This window comes from Aquarana catesbeiana, linkage group LG08 (genome assembly GCF_042186555.1).
Source record: "Aquarana catesbeiana isolate 2022-GZ linkage group LG08, ASM4218655v1, whole genome shotgun sequence".
Classification (NCBI taxonomy): domain Eukaryota; kingdom Metazoa; phylum Chordata; class Amphibia; order Anura; family Ranidae; genus Aquarana; species Aquarana catesbeiana.
The window spans coordinates 292,112,990-292,133,808 of NC_133331.1; the positions used below are offsets into that span (position 1 = coordinate 292,112,990).

At 48.4% G+C, this 20,819-nt stretch overlaps 4 protein-coding genes across 5 annotated transcripts in view; 2 read left to right on the forward strand and 2 right to left on the reverse strand.

Annotated features, from left to right (window-relative positions):
- LOC141104959 (uncharacterized) overlaps positions 1–20,819 on the reverse strand; it is a 664,134-nt gene that overhangs the window by 575,721 nt on the left and 67,594 nt on the right. The window lies entirely within an intron of this gene.
- The window catches only part of LOC141104789 (uncharacterized), a 317,556-nt gene that overhangs the window by 216,419 nt on the left and 80,318 nt on the right, over positions 1–20,819 (reverse strand). The window lies entirely within an intron of this gene.
- Positions 2,604–6,133, forward strand: LOC141104819 (uncharacterized). Its single transcript, XM_073594589.1, has 7 exons — positions 2,604–2,762; positions 2,879–2,976; positions 3,057–3,257; positions 3,341–3,562; positions 3,643–3,837; positions 3,991–4,126; positions 4,570–6,133. Exons 1-7 carry the CDS (start codon positions 2,678–2,680, stop codon positions 5,373–5,375), a joined length of 1,743 nt encoding a protein of 580 aa, XP_073450690.1. The 5' UTR covers positions 2,604–2,677; the 3' UTR covers positions 5,376–6,133.
- On the forward strand, positions 15,469–20,205 carry LOC141104801 (uncharacterized). Its single transcript, XM_073594557.1, has 5 exons — positions 15,469–15,596; positions 15,690–15,890; positions 15,980–16,192; positions 16,273–16,476; positions 16,632–20,205. Exons 1-5 carry the CDS (start codon positions 15,504–15,506, stop codon positions 17,802–17,804), a joined length of 1,884 nt encoding a protein of 627 aa, XP_073450658.1. The 5' UTR covers positions 15,469–15,503; the 3' UTR covers positions 17,805–20,205.

Sequence of the window (20,819 nt, forward strand, 5' to 3'; positions counted from 1 at the left end):
TGTCCTCCACCCCTCCCACCAATCCCTCCACTGGTCTCCATTCAGTGTCCTCCACCCCTCTCTGCCAATCCCTCCACTGGTCTCCATTCAGTGTCCTTCACCCCTCCCACCAATCCCTCCACTGGTCTCCATTCAGTGTCCTTCACCCCTCTCTACCAATCCCTCCACTGGTCTCCATTCAGTGTCCTCCACCCCTCCCACCAATCCCTCCACTGGTCTCCATTCAGTGTCCTCCACCCCTCTCTGCCAATCCCTCCACTGGTCTCCATTCAGTGTCCTTCACCCCTCCCACCAATCCCTCAACTGGTCTCCGTTCAGTGTCCTTCACCCCTCTCTACCAATCCCTCCATTGGCCTCCATTCAGTGTCCTTCACCCCTCTCTGCCAATCCCTCCACTGCTCTCCATTCAGTGTCCTTCACCCCTCCCACCAATCCCTCCACTGGCTTCCATTCAGTGTCCTTCACCCCTCTCTACCAATCCCTCCACTGGCTTCCATTCGGTGTCCTCCACCCCTCTCTGCCAATACCTTCACTGGCCTACATTCAGTGTCCTCCACCCCTCTCTTCCAATCCCTCCACTGGCTTCCATTCAGTGTTCTCCACTCCTCTCTACCAATCCCACCACTGGCTTCCATTCAGTGTCATCCACCCCTCTCTACCAATCCCACCACTGGCTTCCATTCAGTATCCTCCACCCCTCTCTGCCAATCCCTCCACTGACCTCCATTCAGTGTCCTCCACCCCTCTCTGCCAATCCCTTCACTGGCCTCCATTCAGTGTACTCCACCCCTCTCTGCCAATCCCTCCACTGGCCTCCATTCAGTGTCCTCCACCCCTCTCTTCCAATCCCTCCACTGGCTTCCATTCAGTGTCCTCCACCCATCTCTGCCAACCCCTTCACTGGCTTGAATAGAATTAAAAATACTAACAAGAACTTACAAAGCCATCCATAACTCCGTCCCCAGCTACATCACTAACCTCATCACAAAATACAAACTAAACTGTCCTCTCAGCTCCTCCCAAGACCTCCTGCTCTTTAGCTCCATTGTCACCTCCTCCCATGCTCTCCTCCATCCTCTGGAACTCCTTGTCAGCGAGTGATTATTACAGGATCATGGGGGTAGTTGTGTGGGAGATGTCTGTACAAGTGGGTTTAGGGCTATGGAGGGAAATCTATACAAGTGTGGCTTTGGGTTGATGGGAGAGATTTGTACTGCTGGGAATGTGGGATTGAGGGGAGGTAGGGGGAATTAATTATGAGCAGAGAGTAATTTATGGTTATACTCTGTACACTGGCCTGTGCATTATGCACTCCTGAGCCCTGCAATCTCTGTTACCCATGCCTAACTTCTGCGTTCAACAGGTATACAAGGCAAGGAACACAACGAACACTAATTCACCCAATCTACTTGTGCCAGCTCCCACTGGGGGCAGCCCGATTATTAATGCCTTGAATCACCGTCCTAATACTGTACAACCAATACAATCCAAATAATTCTCCCCTATTCATCTACAGAGAATCCCACATAGATGACATGACCACATCAATGAGGATGGAGGAGGACCAGGATCACGTGACTGAGAGGATACTAAACCTCACCCTGGAAATTATCTACCTTCTGACCGGAGAGGTGAGGAGGATTCTGGGAGGTCACATGACATCACTCTTATCTCTATTAATAAAACACAGACCTGACCGGAGAGGTGAGGAGGATTCTGGGAGGTCACATGACATCACTCTTATCTCTATTAATAAAACACAGACCTGACCGGAGAGGTGAGGAGGATTCTGGGAGGTCACATGACATCACTCTTATCTCTATTAATAAAACACAGACCTGACCGGAGAGGTGAGGAGGACTCTGGGAGGTCACATGACATCACTCTTATCTCTATTAATAAAACACAGACCTGACCGGAGAGGTGAGGAGGACTCTGGGAGGTCACATGACATCACTCTTATCTCTATTAATAAAACACAGACCTGACCGGAGAGGTGAGGAGGATTCTGGGAGGTCACATGACATCACTCTTATCTCTATTAATAAAACACAGACCTGACCGGAGAGGTGAGGAGGATTCTGGGAGGTCACAAGACATCACTCTTATCTCTATTAATAAAACACAGACCTGACCGGAGAGGTGAGGAGGATTCTGGGAGGTCACATGACATCACTCTTATCTCTATTAATAAAACACAGACCTGACCGGAGAGGTGAGGAGGATTCTGGGAGGTCACATGACATCACTCTTATCTCTATTAATAAAACACATACCTGACCGGAGAGGTGAGGAGGATTCTGGGAGGTCACCTGACATCACTCTTATCTCTATTAATAAAACACATACCTGACCGGAGAGGTGAGGAGGATTCTGGGATTCTAACATGATATTCCTATTGGTTCTCCAATACAGAGATTTCCTCTTCTGAAGTCAGGTGATCATATGACCATCACAGTGCCTCCATGTGACTCCCTAAAACCTGAGAGACACAACATGGAGAAGATTCTAGAAGTCACCAAGAAGATGATGGAGCTGCTGACAGGAGAGGTGAGGAGGATTCTGGGAATTCTGGGACATTATCCAGTAACAGACAAGGGATGTGTCTGGATGGTGACTGTATCATTGTGTGTGTCAGGTTCCTATAAGGTGTCAGGATGTCACTGTCTATTTCTCCATGGAGGAGTGGGAGTATTTAGAAGGACACAAGGATCTCTACAAGGACGTCATGATGGACAATCAGCCGCCCCTCACATCACCGGGTAAGAGGAGACTTTATTGTAAAGGATAGAGCAGTACGGAGGGTCCACCTAGATCCCCCATCATCTGATAAACACATAGAAACAATGTATTCAGTCAGTGTGTGTGTTTCCTACAGATGGATCCAGTAATGGGAACCCACCAGAGAAATGTCCCCGTCCTCTGTATTCCCGGGATTCCACACAGGAAGATCACAACTATGCACTGCATGATCAGGTAGATGATTGACTATTATTGGTAGTGGTGATTTATTCATAAGCATGTTTGTTACAATGAATGTTTTATTATATATTTAGAGTGGAACTCTTAGAGATCGTATAAATGTGAAAGAAGAGCATACAGAGGAGGATGAGGAGTATGGTGTGATGATGGCGTTTTCAGGGGGACACACAGATGTCACAATGGAGCCAACTAATAGCCCACCAGAGAGATGTCCCCGTCCTCTTTATTCCCGGGATTCCACACAGGAAGATCACACCATCCCTCACCATTATCAGGTAGATGAGGAACAATCACTGATAATATCATTAGGATCTGTACATTATCTGCATTGTTACAATTGATATCATTTTTATTATAGAGTGGAAACCCGAGAGATCCTAAAGTTGAGGTTAAAGAAGAGATAAAAGAGAAGGAGGATGGGGTGATGTTGGAGTCAGAGATTCCAAAAGGATACAAAGATCTGTACCAGGACACCATGGTGGAGTCATCCAGCTACAGAAACCCACCAGAGAGATGTCCCCGTCCTCTGTATTCACAATATTCCACACAGGAAGGTCACAACTATACAAAACTTTATCAGGTAGATGAGGAACAGTTATTGGCAGTTATGATTTATATACAAGCATGTTTGTTACAATGAATGTTTTATTATATATTCAGAGGGGAAACCTCCAGGATAGTATCAATATAAAAGAAGAGTATATAGAGGAGGATGGGAAGTATGGTGTGATGAAGAATTTTCCAGAAGGACACAAGGATATGATGGATTCATCTAATCTCAGGAACCCACCAGAGAGATCTCCCCATCCTCTGTATTCCACACAGGAAAGTCAAACCATCTCTCACCATCATCAGGTAGGTGGAGTTGAGGGTCGGGAACATAAAGTGATTGAACACTCTGACATGTGGAGACGATGTGTGGACTCTACAAGATGATATTTTCTATGTGATCTCACATCATAAATACTTCTGTTACAGATGTTATTTTCTGCCATTCTGTTGGTTTAGGGTGAAGATCTGATGAACATGAAAGTTGAGGGTGACGTGGAGGAGGAGTATGTATGGGAGGATCAGCAATATAGGGAGGAGGCTGGAATGACGAGGACATTCATAGAGGAGGACACTCCTACAGAGATCAGCACAGGTGACCCATAATATATTCTTCTCTTATCTCTGCTCTGTTACTGCTCTCTGATTGGTCCAGAATAGGGCGGGAGCTGAGTGATATCAGACAGTAATAGGTTGATAATGGTCACCTCCCTGTACTGATACCCGTCCTGGGGTTCAGCTGGCAGTATTAGGTTGTGTGTCACTCCTAGTTTAATTAGCATAGACATGATAACACAAATTGTATGCCTATGACCACTTGTTCTTTGCTAAAAAGGTCTACAAGTCTGGACTTTGACCCTCTTGTTTATCAGAGATCACATGACCCAGTGCCTAGGCTTGTGGTTGTGTGAAGAGCATGGACCTCCCAGTCCCCATTGGTTCCTGCTCTTCTGACAAGGCTGTGTAAATGTAGAAGTGATCTGGGAGGAGGACCAAAGGCCCTTTGACTGACTAACCATCTCATGTCTTTTCTTTCAGGACACACCATGGAGATACCCTCACAGGACCGTCTCACCGTATTTATAGTTTGTAAAATGGCAGATGAGGACTCCATACGACATTGTGCCGCAGAAAAGACAATGAGCTCAGCTATGGATGGTGGACTTCACAGTGTGGATAGACCATGGAATCCCTTTGAGCAACCTCGTACTGTGAGGGATGGTGTCGGAATTCAGGGGGAGAAGACATTTCCCTGTCCTGAATGCGGGGAAAGTTTTAGTTCTGATTTAACGTTCTCTGCACATCTGAAATCCCACCAGGAGGAGAAGTCGTATTCCTGTCCCGAGTGCGGGAAATGTTTTTCACGAAAGTCCAATCTTGCCATACATCAGAGATTGCACACGCAGGAGAAGCCACATTCCTGCCCCGAGTGCGGGAAACATTTTTCAAGGAAGGCCCATCTTTACACTCATCAGAGAATGCACGTGGGCGAGAAGACATATTCCTGCCTCGAGTGCGGGAAGTGTTTTTTACAGAAGTCTTGTCTTGTCAGACACCAGAGGTTGCACACGGGCGAAAAGGTGTATTTCTGCGCCGAGTGCGGGAAATGTTTTCCGTGCAATTCAGACCTTGTTGCCCATCAGAGGTCTCACACGGGTGAGAAGCCGTATGCCTGCCCTGAGTGCGGGAGACGTTTTTCAAAGAAGTCCCATATTTACACTCATCAGAGAATGCACACGGGCGAGAGGCCGTATGTGTGCAGCGAGTGCGGGAAAGGTTTCTCACAGAAGTCCAATCTCACCGCACACCAGGTGCGCCACGACCGGGAAAAGATCTTTCCCTGACCTGAGCGTGTGAGTTTTTTTATAAAGAAATCAACATTTTGTCTCACAAGGGGAGAGTGCCCGTGCGGAAACCATTACGCACCGAATTAAGACCTTGTTATACATCGAGGATCCCGCACAGGGAAGTAGTGATGAGTGAACTGGCTTGGGTTCAGTTCGTTGAAGGATCTGCAAGCCCAGCCTGAAGTCTGCAGATCCCAAACCTAGCACCCAAAACCCATTGCAGTCTATGGGAGCTAACTCTTGTATATATTTTTTGCCTTCTTCAAGGACAACTTGCAAGCTTTAGGTAAAAGAAAAAAGTGCATGGGTGGCCATGTGGTAAAAAAATTTACCACTCAGAGGCAAGCGGCTGGTTTAATGCAGTTAAAAGGCGAAATAAAACGCACAACTACATTACATTAAATGCTTGGGCGATGCCTCAATCCTGTATTTGAAGCTGTGGACCTGTTGGCTGTACTCCAGCAATGGTGACATAGAAACTAAATTAGTGCTGCTAAGTGATCCCAGGTGACGTCGTTGACCACATATGGCCATGACCATGTATGGTCAATGATGTCAGGCAGGATCCTCAGCTGTTTTTTTAACATTCGCAAGTCAGGGAGCTTTCATTTGTGGGTGGGACTGCAGTGGTAGAGGATTGCCGTGGTGAAGGTTGCTAGGGCATCGTTGATCAATCTATATGTCTAGGTGATACGGGTAAATTTTTTCGTCTATTTGAATATTGTTTATTTTTAATAAAGGTTTGTTTGAGAGTGTCTTGGTGTTCATGTGTTTAATATGTTCCTTGGTGTTTAGGAGTAACAAGGAACTCCCTTTCTCATATTACGTAGGAGGGAGGGTTGGATGTCAAAAGGCCCCCCTCATCTTTAACAGCCATCAACATTCCATTAAACCCCTCACCATTTGCAGACCCCATCCTCAGCCGGTCCAAGGATGTGGAGATGAGGCCTTTATCCCCATCGACATGGTGAAAAGGTGTCTTGCCAGGTGGGGCCTCATGGCAAGGTACCTTCCCAATGTTCAAGGCCTGGCCTTACTCTGGAGCCATACCAGGCCTCATTCCCTACAGAAGAAAAAGTATGGGTGTCACATACCTGGTGCAGATCGAGCTGGAGAGTGGGCTTCTCTTGCCCAACACCCCTGGTTATTGATGTCAGGTCTCCATTCAGTGTCCTCCACCCCTCTCTGCCAATCCCTCTACTGTTCTAGATTCAGTGTCCTCCACCCCTGTCTGCCAATCCCTCCTCCAGAAGCATACCATGCCCTGCAGAAAAAAAAAGTTTGTGTGTCACGCACCTGGTGGAGATCGAGCTGGAAAGGGGGCTTCTCTTGCACCCCTTGTCCAATACCCCCTGGTAGTGATAACTGGAAGTGTGAGGGCACAGGGTGGCACAAGGGCCAGTGTAGCAGGTAGCTCCATCTGGGGTTTGCAGGAAGCAGGTGACCATAGATCACTAGGCAGGAACTGGAACATGGTGACACTTAATTGGCACACAGGAACGTAGCCAGGACACAAGCCAAAAGGTCATCAACAGCCGTGCAGCGAGGTACAGGAACCATCCAGCAGAGACAGGGCCAGGACACAAGCCGGGATCGGTACGCAGCCGGGCAGCGAGGTACAGGAACATCAGGCAGAGACAGGGTCAGGACACAAGTCAGGATCAGTCCACAGCCGGGCAGCGAGGTACAGGAACATCAGGCAGACTCAGGACACAAGCCGGGATCAGTACACAGCTGGGCAGCGAGGTACAGGAACATCAGGCAGAGACACGGTCAGGACACAAGCCAGGATAGGTACACAGCCGAGCAGTGGGGTACAGGAACACCCAGCAGAGATAGGGTCAGGACACAAGCCAGGATAGGTACACAGCCGAGCAGCGGGGTACAGGAACATCCAGCAGAGACAGGGTCAGGACACAAGCTGGATTCGGTACACAGCCAGACAGCGAGGTACAGGAACATCAGGCAGTTACAGGGTCAGGACACTAGCCAGGATTGGTCCACAGCTGGGCAGCAAGGTACAGGAACATCCGGCAGAGTCAGGACACAAGCCAGGATAGGTACATAGCCAGGCAGTGAGGTACAGGAACATCAGGCAGAGACAGGGTCAGGACACTAGCCAGGATTAGTCCACAGCCAGACAGCAAGGTACAGGAACATCAGGTAGAGACAGGGTTAGGACACAAGCTGGAATCAGTACACAGCCGGGCAGCGAGGTCCAGCAACATCAGGCAGTTACAGGGTCAGGACACAAGCCAGGATAGGTACACAGCCGGGCAATGAGGTACAGGAACATCAGCCAGAGGCAGGGTCAGGTCACAAGCCGGGATAGGTACACAGCCGGGCAGTGAGGTACAGGAACATCAGCCAGAGACACGGTCAGGACACAAGCCAGGATAGGTACATAGCCGGGCAGCGGGGTACAGGAACATCCAGCAGAGACAGGGTCAGGACACAAGCCGGGATCGGTACACAGCCAGACAGCGAGGTACAGGAACATCAGGCAGAGACAGGGTCAGGACACTAGCCAGGATCGGTCCACAGCGGGGCAGCAAGGCACAGGAACATCAGGCAGAGTCAGGACACAAGCCAGGATCAGTTCACAGCCGGGCAGCGAGGTACAGGAACATCAGGCAGATACAGGGTCAAGACACAAGCCAGGATAGGTACACAGCCTGGCAGTGAGGTACAGGAACATCCAGCAGAGACAGGGTCAGGACACAAGCCGGGATCAGTACACAGCCAGACAGTGAGGTACAGGAACGCAAGACAGGAGCAGAGTCCGAATACAAGCCAAGGTCACAGCAGACAGAATTCCAAGGACAGGTCTGGGGCAAGCCAAGAATTACATGGGTAGGCAGGTCAAGCAGGACCTAGCTGAAGATCACTCATCAATCCATCCATGTCAGAGTTCAGATGAAATAGGCTGTTTGGTGCCAGTGCCCTTATGTGTGCACATGCGCATATGTTTTCTCCACATGCTGATACATTTGCGCGAATGTGACAATGCCTGTTGCTTTGAGATTTTGCTCAGAATTATGACCATGCACATACAGTAAGTATGAGCATGAGCCAGCCTTTTCATTCCAACCTGTCCAGAGCTTCTCTTACAATGGGATCCCTCTCGAAATCCATATCAGACCCTTATTCTAGACAAGGTATGGAATTTGAGGGGGATCCCATGCCTTTTTTTTCTGCAGGGCATGTGGCTTCGTATGCTTCAGGATGGAGGCCAGGGACAGAACTTTGGGAAGGCATGGGGTTCATGCCAGACCCTTATCCTTGAAATGCCCCTTGAAAGGGTCCTCCGTGGCTCCGAAACGTTGCTTTATGCTGTAACGATGTGATTAAAGCTTTGGGACCATTTTGGAGATCTTGGACATCACTCTCTGTTTTTAATGGAGACCCAACACAAAAAAAATACATGAAAAATAGTCTCATTATTGGCATCAGTGAGAACAACGTGTAGACCCAGCCCAGCATTGTTGGTCAGTGGTGACACGGACTTGATCACACGCTCCTGATCCACTGATGTCAGAGTTCTACTTTCACTATCAAAAAGGAGGTCACTCCTAGGGTTGTCACCTCATCCCTTTAAACCCTAACACATATGAATTACACAGGTTCTGAGGCTAACTTATTGCAGATAAGGCACCAAGTGAGTTTAATTACCACTGTAATCAGCCACAGAACCCGTGTAATTCATATGTGTTCAGGTTTAAAGGGACGAGGTGGCAACTCTAGTCACTCCACCCAAACAGTTCGCTATACTTGTGTAGCAATAACTCTCGGCGGAGCTGCTGGTTTAAGCAGGCTTGTTACCTTCACTCTCCTTCCCTCTGTTTTACTGGCACCGGGTCTAGGGTTCCGTTGAGTTTACCTCTGGACAATACACGCGCCAACACTTGAGTACGTTTTGAATGCTTTATTAAACGATTTACTAAGGAAGTAGCAGGAAAGAGGCAGAAGGGAAACTGCAGAAGAAACTCAAATATCTTCTTGTAAGATTCTTGACAAATGTCCTGGTAGAATTTGGATATTACAGTAGAATGCGCTCCCCTCGTGGGACACACTCTTTGCTCGCCTGCATAGGCCTCTCTCACTTGCCTAGCAGCCAGTACGTAGCACGAACAAAAGTCTCTGCCACAGACTTGTTTGGGATAAACCCGTACGATCCTCTGCCACAAGATGTATTGGTTTTCTCCAATGAACGTCAGTCACAGTGCTTGAACCTTTAATCCAACCCGGCAACACTATGCTGTATAGTTACTTTTAGGATACGTCCTCCAACTGAGTCACCAGGCCCCTCTCCAGACCAGCACTCTGCGTGATCCTTCCATGACGGGTCCTCCCCTGGGATCTCCTCGGTTGTCCAGCTTCTTCCCTCTGGATAGACAGCTCAGGACCATTTCTCGGCTGCTGTGGTAGGCCCCAGACAAGCTTCTGGGCCCACCCCTGAGCCGCAGCGACGTGGGCCTCCAGAACGGAGGGCCACGAGATTTCTCTCTAACGCATACCTGTCGGCCAGGAGGGCCAGCAGGTGGCTGTAAAACGAACCCCACAATATGGTGTCTGTCCCATAAATACCCTCGCCCAGAATGCAACTCGGAGGACCACCTCCACCGAGTTGTCTCCGGGACAGAAGAGCATCCATACGCTTTGACACGCTGCCCTTCCAACACTGACCAGTGATAACAGCGACACCCACCGGACAGTATGGAAACACACACAACGTCAGCCAAGCTGGAACAGAGGCAAACCTAACCTATTTAACGAACAAGTTACTAAATTTACCTAACATATGGTAGACCGCAAATCTACCAGCGCTACACTTGCAGTGCCTGATGATGGAACCCAGAGTGTTCTGGAAGTCATCACCTCACTGCCTCTCCGCACAACATCTTGGAACCTAGAGGTTATGGATTTAGCGGGACAGTAGACTAAATCTCGGGCCTGTTCTGTAGCATCTGGGACACTTGGCAACAATGACAAGGCCGTGTTCACACTACGAGACGCTTCTCTGGGCTGCAGTTCCTCTGAGCTCCACAAGGTGATGATCTCATACCAAAACAGAAAAGTCTCTATGGAAGACAGGAAGTGATGTCAGGTACAGACAGGAAGTGATGTCAGCTACAGACAAGAAGTTCCAGGTGAGAGGTGAGTTGGGAGGAAGTAGAGAGGAGACATTGCTGGAACTGGCACTAGAGGAGGTAATAAGATCTTATTTTGTATTTACAGTAAGGAGCGTTGCTGGTACCAGTCCTGTGTTCAGTGAGGTGTCTCTCTATGTTTGTTGTGTGTTGCTCTGCAGTATTTATGACATTTTTATTAGAGCTCTGTCTTCTCATCTGACAATGGCAGTTCAGAGCTGAGGGAGCCTCCACCTCGGTTTAGGTCACATGATACAGCCGGGGGAGCACTAGGACTTCCTCTCACTCTGAACTGCCATTGCATCTTGTGGGTGAGTTTAAACTCTTACTGCCTGCTATACCTATATCTCCTCGCACCTCACTAAATTTACTATAACAGATATATCGCACCATCTCCTCAAACTCAATCTACCCAAAACTGAGCTCCTCCTTTCTCATGCTCCTTCCCCTGACTTCTCTGTCCACATCGATGGCACAAATAGAAGTCCGTCCCAGTATGGCAGGGTGAAAGGTGTAACCCAGGACTCCGAGCTCTCCTTTCAGTCCCAAATCCAATCACTGCCCAAATCTCTCTGCCTCAACCTCCGCAACATCTCCAAGGTATGTCCCTTCCTAACCAACAACACCACATAGCTTCTAATTCGCTACCAGCTTATCTCTCGTCTTGGCTACTGTGACTCCCTTCTCATTGGCTTACCTTTACATGGACTTCCCTTCTTCAGTCCATTATGAACACTGCTGTCAACCGTTCAGTGTCCTCCACCCCTCTCTGCCAATATCTCCACTGGCCTCCATTCAGTGTCCTCCTCCCCTCTCTGCCAATCCCCCCACTGGCCTCCAATTAGTGTCTTCCACCCCTCTCTTCCAATCCCCCCACTGGCCTCCAATTAGTGTCCTCCACCCCTCTCTGCCAATCCCTCCACTGGCCTCCAATTAGTGTCTTCCACCCCTCTCTTCCAATCCCCCCACTGGCCTCCATTCAGTGTCCTCCACCCCTCTCTTCCAATCCCCCCACTGGCCTCCATTTAGTGTCCTCCACCTCTCTCTGCCAATCCCTCCACTGGCCTCCATTCTGTGTCCTCCACCCCTCTCTGCCAATCCCTCCACTGGCCTCCATTCTGTGTCCTCCACCCCTCTCTGCCAATCCCCCCACTGGCCTCCATTCTGTGTCCTCCACCCCTCTCTGCCAATCCCTCCACTGGTCTCCATTCAGTGTCCTCCACCCCTCTCTGCCAATCCCTCCACCCCTCTCTGCCAATCCCTCCACTGGCTTCCATTCAGTGTCCTCCACCTCTCTCTGCCAATCCCTCCACTGACCTCCATTCTGTGTCCTCTACCACCAGTCTCTGCTAATCCCTCCACTGGCCTCCATTTTGTGTCCTCCACCCCTCTCTGCCAATCCCCCCACTGGCCTCCATTCTGTGTCCTCCACCCCTCTCTTCCAATCCCTCCACTGGTCTCCATTCAGTGTTTTCTCCACCCCTGTCTGCCAATCCCTCCACTGGTCTCCATTCAGTGTCTTCCACCCCTCTCTGCCAATCTCTCCACCCTCTCTGCCAATCCCTCCACTGGTCTCTATTCAGTGTCCTCCCCCCCTCCCTGCCAATCCCTCCACTGGTCTCCATTCAGTGTCCTCCACCCCTCTCTGCCAATCCCTCCACTGGCCTCCATTCAGTGTCCTCCACCCCTCCCTGCCAATCCCTCCACTGGCCTCCATTCAGTGTCCTCCACCCCTCCCTGCCAATCCCTCCACTGGCCTCCATTCAGTGTCCTCCACACCTCTCTGCCAATCCATCCACTGGCTTCCATTCAGTGTCCTCCACCCCTCTCTGCCAATCCCTCCACTGGTCTCCATTCAGTGTCCTCCACCCCTCTCTGCCAATCTCTCCACTGGCTTCCTTTCAGTGTCCTCCACCCCTCTTTGCCAATCCCTCCACTGGTCTCCATTCAGTGTCCTCCACCCCTCTCTGCCAATCTCTCCACTGGCTTCCTTTCAGTGTCCTCCACCCCTCTTTGCCAATCCCTCCACTGGCTTCCATTCAGTGTCCTCCACCCCTCTCTGCCAATCCCTCCACTCCTCTCTGCCAATCCCTCCAGTGGCTTCCTTTTAGTGTCCTCCACCCCTCTTTGCCAATCTGGCTGGAACTGGAGAGAGTCCAGAGAAGGGCAACTAAATTAATATGGGGACTGGAGGACCTCAATTATGAGGAATGACTAAAAGCGCTAAATTTGTTCTCCTTGGAGAAGAGACGCTTGAGAGGAGATTTGATAGCGATATACAAATATCTCAACGGTGATCCCAGCGTAAGTATGAAACTTTTCAGTCCCAGGGAGTGTAAGACAGGGCTCGACAAACCCCAGGCGCCAGGTCGCCATGGCAACCAGAAACCGCACCCTGGCGCCTAGACTGCCACCAGCCCATTCACTGCAACTCCCGATGCCCCAGACATGCAGTGCTATGATATTTAACACTGACCGCTGTTCCTCCTCCCTTCTCCACACTCAGCGCAGCGCTTGATGCTCGCCAGAACCGCTGAGTGTGTGAAACTGACACATAACTGAGAGAGAGAGAGAGGATCTGTCAGAATTGAGCGTGATGTCAGGGGTGGGCGGGACCCAGCAGCTATCAAACACCAGCCAATGGGATGGGATCTGGGCGGGCTGCTACGTCTATGTGGCGCCGCCCCTTTTCTTAAGCAGCCCAATCATTGGCTGGTGTTTAATAGCTGCTGGGTACCGCCCACCCCTCCGGGTCCCGCCCACCCTAGACATTAAGCTGAATTCTAACAGCTCCTCTCTCCTCTGTTACTTGTCAGTTTCACACACAGTTACACTTGGCTCAGTGTGAAACCTGCCAGTGCCACCTGCCAGTGCCACCGCCAATCAGTGCCACCTTCTAGTGCCACCTGCCAGTTCCAAACCAGTGCCACCTGCCAGTGCCTCTGCCAATCAGTGCCAGTGCCAACCAATGCCACCTGCCAGTGCCAACCAGTGCCACCAACCAGTGCCATGTGCCAACCAGTGCCACCTGCCAGTGCCAACCAGTGCTATCTGTCAGTTACAAACCAATGCCACCTGCCAGTGCCAACCAGTGCCATCTACCAGTGCCAACTGTCAGTTACAAACCAGTGCCACGTGCCACCTGTCAGTTCCAAACCAGTGCCACCAACCAGTGTCACCTGCCAGTGCCAACCAGTGCCATCTGTCAGTTCCAAACCAGTGCCACTAACCAGTGCCACCTGCCTAAGCCAACCATTCCCTCCTGCCAGAGCCAGCAAGTGCCATTTGTTGCCAGCCTTACTATTTCTGGCCAGCCCATAACCCTGATGTAACAGCGTTACATTTGAGATATTGACTGGGTGCTCCGTTGTGAGATAGGGTTAGGGGGTGAAAATTACTGGCCTTACACCGGGAGCTGACAATCCATACCAATCTAAAAAAAACTGGCTCCTAACTTTTTTAACTGGCTCCTAGATTCAAAGCAAATTTGTCAAGCCCTGGTGTAAGAACACGGGGCCACACGATGAGACTAGAAGAGAAGCGGTTCAACCTTAAGCTGCTTGGGGGGTTTTCACTGTCAGGGCAGTAAGGATGTGGAACTCTCTTCCACAATTGGTGGTGTCGGCAGAAAGTTTGGATAGTTTTAAAAAACTCTTGGACGTGTATCTTAGTGAAAACAATATAGCGGGATATGGGAATTTTTTTTTCTACTCACACACAGCTACACAGGTTGAACTGGATGGACTGTTGTCTTTATTCCACCTTACCAACTATGTAACTATGGTTTCCATCCAGTGTCCTCCAACCCCTCTCTGCCAATCCCTCCACTGGCCTCCATTCCGTGTCCTCCACCTCTCTCTGCCAATCCCTCCACTGGCCTCCATTTAGTGTCCTCCACCCCTCTCTACCAATCCCTCCACTGGCCTCCATTTAGTGTCCTCCACCCCTCCCAGCGTAAGTATGAAACTTTTAAGTCCCAGGGAGTGTAAGAGAACACGGGGCCACACGATGAGACTAGAAGAGAAGCGGTTTAACCTTAAGCTGCGTAGGGGGGTTTTCACTGTCAGGGCGGTAAGGATGTGGAACTCCCTTCCACAATTGGTGGTGTCGGCAAGAAAAACAACAAGTCTAAGTAACCCAATCTACATGTGCCAATTCCCACTGGGGGCAGCCCCACTATTAACCCCTTATATCCCCACCCTAATATTGTACAACCAATACAGTCCAGATAATTCTCCGCTATCCATCTACAGAGAACCCGCATAGATCACATGATCACCCCAATGAGGATGGAGGAGGACCAGGATCACATGACTGAGAAGATACTAAACCTCACCCTGGAGATCATCTACCTGCTGACCGGAGAGGTGAGGAGGATTCTGGGAGGTCACATGACATCACTCTTATCTCTATTAATAAAACACAGACCTGACCGGAGAGGTGAGGAGGATTCTGGGAGGTCACATGACATCACTCTTATCTCTAGTAATAAAACACAGACCTGACCGGAGAGGTGAGGAGGATTCTGGGAGGTCACATGACATCACTCTTATCTCTATTAATAAAACACAGACCTGACCGGAGAGGTGAGGAGGATTCTGGGAGGTCACATGACATCACTCTTATCTCTATTAATAAAACACAGACCTGACCGGAGAGGTGAGGAGGATTCTGGGAGTCTAACATGATATTCCTTTTGGTTCTCCAATACAGAGATTTCCTCTTGTGAAGTCAGGTGATCATATGACCATCACAGTGCCTCCATGTGACTCCCTAAAACCTGAGAGACACAACATGGAGAAGATTCTAGAAGTCACCAAGAAGATGATGGAGCTGCTGACAGGAGAGGTGAGGAGGATTCTGGGAATTCTGGGACATTATCCAGTAACAGACAAGGGATGTGTCTGGATGGTGACTGTATAATTGTGTGTGTCAGGTTCCTATAAGGTGTCAGGATGTCACTGTCTATTTCTCCATGGAGGAGTGGGAGTATTTAGAAGGACACAAGGATCTCTACAAGGACGTCATGGACACACAGGATAATGACCGCAATGCACAAGATGATCAGGTAGATTTAAAAAAATTATTGATAGTTTTGATTTTTATATAAGCATATGTGTTACAATGAATGTTGTTTTTATATATTATATATATTTTATAGAATGTAAACATCATGAAAATTAACATGGATATTAAAGAAGAGTATAAAGATGAGGAGTATGGAGTGATGAAGGAGTTATCTGAAGGACACAAGGATATGATGGAGCCACCTAATACCAGGAACCCACCAGAGAGATGTCCCCGTCCTCTGTATTCCCGGGATTCCACACAGGAAGGTCTCACCATCCCTCACCATCATCAGGTAGATGAGGAACAATCACTGATAATATCATTAGTATCTGTACATTATCTGCATGGTTACAGTTGATGTCATTTTTATTATATATTTAGATTGGAAACCTAAGTGATCCTGATCTTGAAGAAGAGATACAAGAAGAGGATGATGAGGATGGGGTGATGGAGGAGTCAGAGTTTCTCAGACACCTGTTCCAAACCAACATGGTGGAGTCATCCAGCTACAGAAACCCACCAGAGAGATGTCCCCGTCCTCTGTATTCCCGGGATTCCACACAGGAAGGCCACAACTACACAATACTTTATCAGGTAGATGAGGAACAATTATTGGCAGTTATCATTTATATACAAGCATGTTTGTTACAATGAATGTTTTATTATATATTCAGAGGGGAAACCTCCAGGATAGTATCAATATAAAAGAAGAGTATATAAAGGAGGATGGGAAGTATGGTGTGATGAAGAAGTTTCCAGAAGGACACAAAGATATGATGGAGTCACCTAATACCAGGAACCCACCAGAGAGATGTCCCCGTCCTCTGTATTCCCGGGATTCCACACAGGAAGGTCACACCATCCCTCACCATCATCAGGTAGGTGGAGTTGAGGGTCGGGAACATAAAGTGATTGAACACTCTGACATGTGGAGACGATGTGTGGACTCTACAAGATGATATTTTCTATGTGATCTCACATCATGAATACTTCTATGTTACAGATGTTATTTTCTGCCATTCTGTTGGTTTAGGGTGAAGATCTGATGAACATGAAAGTTGAGGGTGAAGTAGAAGAGGACTACGTTTGGGATGATCAGCAATATACAGAGGAGGCTGGAATGATGAGGACATTCATAGTGGAGGAAACGAGAATGGAGAAACCCTCAAAGGATCGTCTCACTTTATCTCCAGGTTGTAGAATGGAAGATGAGGACATCACAGGAGATTATGCCGGAGAAAAGACAATGATCTCCACTATGGATGGTGGACTTCACAGTGTGGATAGACCATGGAATCCCTCCGACTCTGAGCAACCTCGTACTGTGAGGAATGGTGCCGGGATTCAGGGGGAGAAGACATTTCCCTGTCCTGAATGTAGGGAAACCTTTAGCTCTAAACTCAGGCTTTTTTTACATCAGAAATCTCACAGGGGGGAGAAGCTTCTTTCCTGTTCTGAGTGCGGGGAATGTTTCCTTTATAAATCAGAACTGGACCTACATTGCACATCTCACCACGCTGAGAAGCCGTATTCCTGTCCAGAGTGCGGGAAGTGTTTTTCACGCAAATCCTACCTGTCTAAACATCAGCGGTTGCACACAAAGGGGCAGCCATATTCCTGCCCAGAGTGCGGGAAATGTTTTACACAGCAATCAGACCTCGATATACATCAAAGGTCTCACACAGAAGAGGGGAAGCCGTATTCCTGTGCTGAGTGTGGAAAATGTTATACACATAAATTAGACGTTGTTATACATCAAAAATCTCATGCGGTGGAGAAGCCGTATTCCTGCCCCGATTGCGGGAAATGTTTTTTACAGAAGTCTTGTCTTGTCAGACATCGGAGGTTGCACACGGGGGAAAAGTTGTCTTTCTGCCCCGAGTGCGGCAAATCTTTTCCGTGTAAATCGGACCTCATTGCACATCAGAGATCTCACACAGGGGAGAAGCCCTATTCTTGCCCTGAGTGCGGGAAATGCTTTTCACAGAAGTCCCATATTTACTCGCATCGGAGATCTCACACGGGTGAGAGGCCGTATTCCTGTTCTGAATGTGGAAAAACCTTTTCACAGAAGTCCAGTCTTACTAAACATCAGATGTGGCACACCCAGGAGAATCTCCTTTCCTGCCCTGAGTGCGGGAAATGTTTTCTACAGAAATCGGCACTTATCTCACATCTGAAATCTCATGCAGCGGAGAAGCCGTAGTGCAGAACATGTTATATACCAAAACTAGACCTTGTAAGACGTCGTAGCTCCCCCACTGAGGAGTTGTGATGAGTAAACTGAGTAGGGTTTCCGTTCCTGAGAACCCTCCCTGAAATCTGCAGCTACCAAACATCGAAAACCAAAGCCCATTGAGGTCTACGAGAGCCGAATCTTGTATGTTTTTCACCTTCTTCAAGGACAATTTGAAAGCTTTTGGTACAAAAAGGGTTTGGGTGGCTGGAAGGGCAATGGGGGAAGTTTAAAAATGCAAAAAAAAAAAAATGGTTGGGCAATGCCTTAATCCTGCATGTAAAGTGGCGCACCTGTTGGATGAACTCCAGTAAAGGTGACCTAAAAAAAAATAAGTAAAAAATAACGGCCAAGAGATCGTGGGTGACGTCACTGACCATGGTCATGGCCATGTGTGGTTAGTGATGTCAGGAAGGATTTCCAGTTGGTTTGTTGACACCAGCCAGGCAGGGAACTGTCATTTGCACCGGGAGTGCATCGGTAAAGGGTTGTCATGGTGCAGCCTGTCAGGGCCTTGTTGATGGATCTACACCTCTGGGTGACATGGTTGGATTTAGGTTGACATAGTTGATGGATCTACACCTCTGGGTGACATGATTGGATTGACGTGGACATAGTTGATGGATCTACACCTCTGGGTGACATGGTTGGATTGACGTGGACATAGTTGATGGTTCTACACCTCTGAGTGACATGGTTGGATTGACGTTGTCATAGTTGATGGATCTACAGCTCTGGGTGACATGGTTGGATTGACGTTGTCATAGTTGATGGATCTACAGCTCTGGGTGACATGGTTGGATTGACATAGTTGATGAATCTACAGCTCTGGGTGACATGGTTGGATTGACATAGTTGATGGATCTACAGCTCTGGATGACATGGTTGGATTCACATAGTTGATGAATCTACACCTCTGGGGGACATGGTTGGATTGACGTGGACATAGTTGATGGATCTACACCTCTGGGTGACATGGTTGGATTGACGTGGACATAGTTGATGGATCTACACCTCTGGGTGACATGGTTGGATTGACGTGGACATAGTTGATGGATCTACACCTCCTGGGAGACATGATTGGATTTGATTTAAGTTGACATAGTTGATGGATCTACACCTCTGGGTGACTTGATTGGACTGACGTTGACATAGTTGATGGATCTACAACTCTGGATGACATGGTTGGATTGACGTTGACATCGTTGATGGATCTACACCTCTGGGTGACATGATTGGATTGACGTAGTTGATGGATCCACACCTCTGAATGACATGGTTGGGTTTATGTTGGAAAAGAAGGTTTATTTATTTGTAATAAATAATTTTTTTCGCAGTGTCCTTGTGTTTTATGTGTTAATTGTCATTTTTTTGTGACTGAGTAACAAGATATACTGTCACGTACCTGGTTGAGGCCGAGACGAGAGAGCTTCCATTACACCTCTTTCCCCTGGGGTTGATGACTGGGTATAACAGGGCGCAGAGCTGCACGGGTGCCTGTTGCAGGATCTGGATGCAGGATCTCGGACGCATGGTCAGGTGGAAAGGAGCTGGCAACAATTGGGCAGCTGTGGTACAGAATCAGGAAACAGGAGCAGAGTCAGAACCAGGCCAAGATTATCAGGAGAGCAGAGGAGGTACTGGAACAGCAGGCAAGAGAGAAGGTTAGATCACAACCCAGAGTCAGCAACAGGGGTTCAGGAACAATCAAGCTCAACAAGCCGGGTTAGGATACAGGTGTACACACGGAATCAAGTCACAGGCGGAAGGAGCTGGCATCCACTCAGCAATTATTCTGAGTCCTGTAGGACTTTAAATAGGCCACTGGGTGCCAAACTCCATCCAAACGTACAAGCTCATCCATTCAAACTAATGCTAATTCAGACGCGCTCGTATAGATGTGTGCATGGTCCTAATTCTGTGCACTGTTCTGAGGACCGTTCTCCAGACATGCACATTTTTTTGAGCATGGGCATGAGCTTGGTTTTCCTGACATGTGCTAAGAACTCCCTTTCTCATTTACTCATCAGTTCACAGACCCAAATATCATTCCACCCATAATCTCTCCTCTGCACCATCACAACCTCCAACTTCAAGATTATCTTTCTTCCTCACTTTCACATCACATCTAACATAGAGAAACCCCCCTCCATCTTTTCTATGTCCCGTGTCCCTCTAAACAAGAGGATCAGCATGAATACTAACAGCCCAGTCTTGTGAGGAGTCAAGCCATGTTTCTGGAACACCAACCACATCTCAAACCAAAAGGTCCTCTTTCTTCCTCACTTTCACATCACATCTAACATAGAGAACCCCCCCTCCATCTTTTCTATGTCCTGTGTCCCTCTAATCAAGAGGATCAGCATGAATACAAACAGCCCAGTCTTGTGAGGAGTCAAGCCGTGATTCTGGAACACAAACCACATTCTCCATCACTGAAAACATCAACATCTCCCATTCTGCTTGGCGGGTTATTATTTTGCAACATAATTTTTGCTGTAATTTTACATTTATATGTAATTGAGGGATCTCCTTATTTACTGTATTAGTACACGAAGAGTGGCACTTTTACGAGGCGTGGGGGGGGGGGGGGTGTTGTTAAAAAATTCTTGACCTGACCAAGAAGGAGATGAGCTACAGCAGGGGTCTTCAAGCTATGGCCCCCCAGTTGTTCAGGAACTACAATTCCCATAATGCCTAGTCATGTCTGTGATTGTCAGATTGAGTTTTACAATGCCTCATGGGACGTGTAGTTCCGCAACAGCTGGAGGGTCATAGTTTGAAAATCCCTGAGCTAAAACAATGAAACTTGACTTCTATTTTACATATTCTCCCCTACGTTCAACACACTTAGCACATTGCCCCCCCCCCGATTTCTTCAACTCTTCAATGAAAAAGTGTTTTGTTGCTGCCACTGTTGACCTCTGATCAACATGAATGTGGTGGCAACATAACAGCCTCTCATGGGCAATCCTCTCAAATTTA

Bases quoted from the DNA above. Each gene is read 5' to 3' on its own strand.
- LOC141104819 (XM_073594589.1), top strand. From the start codon at position 2,678: ATGGAGGAGTGGGAGTATTTAGAAGGACACAAGGATCTCTACAAGGAC. The intron at 3,563-3,642 runs GTAGATGAGGAA...TTATATATTCAG, and splicing joins ACTATACAAAACTTTATCAG to AGGGGAAACCTCCAGGATAG. The intron at 3,838-3,990 runs GTAGGTGGAGTT...CTGTTGGTTTAG, and splicing joins CCATCTCTCACCATCATCAG to GGTGAAGATCTGATGAACAT.
- LOC141104801 (XM_073594557.1), top strand. From the start codon at position 15,504: ATGGAGGAGTGGGAGTATTTAGAAGGACACAAGGATCTCTACAAGGAC. The intron at 15,597-15,689 runs GTAGATTTAAAA...TATATTTTATAG, and splicing joins GCAATGCACAAGATGATCAG to AATGTAAACATCATGAAAAT. The intron at 16,193-16,272 runs GTAGATGAGGAA...TTATATATTCAG, and splicing joins ACTACACAATACTTTATCAG to AGGGGAAACCTCCAGGATAG.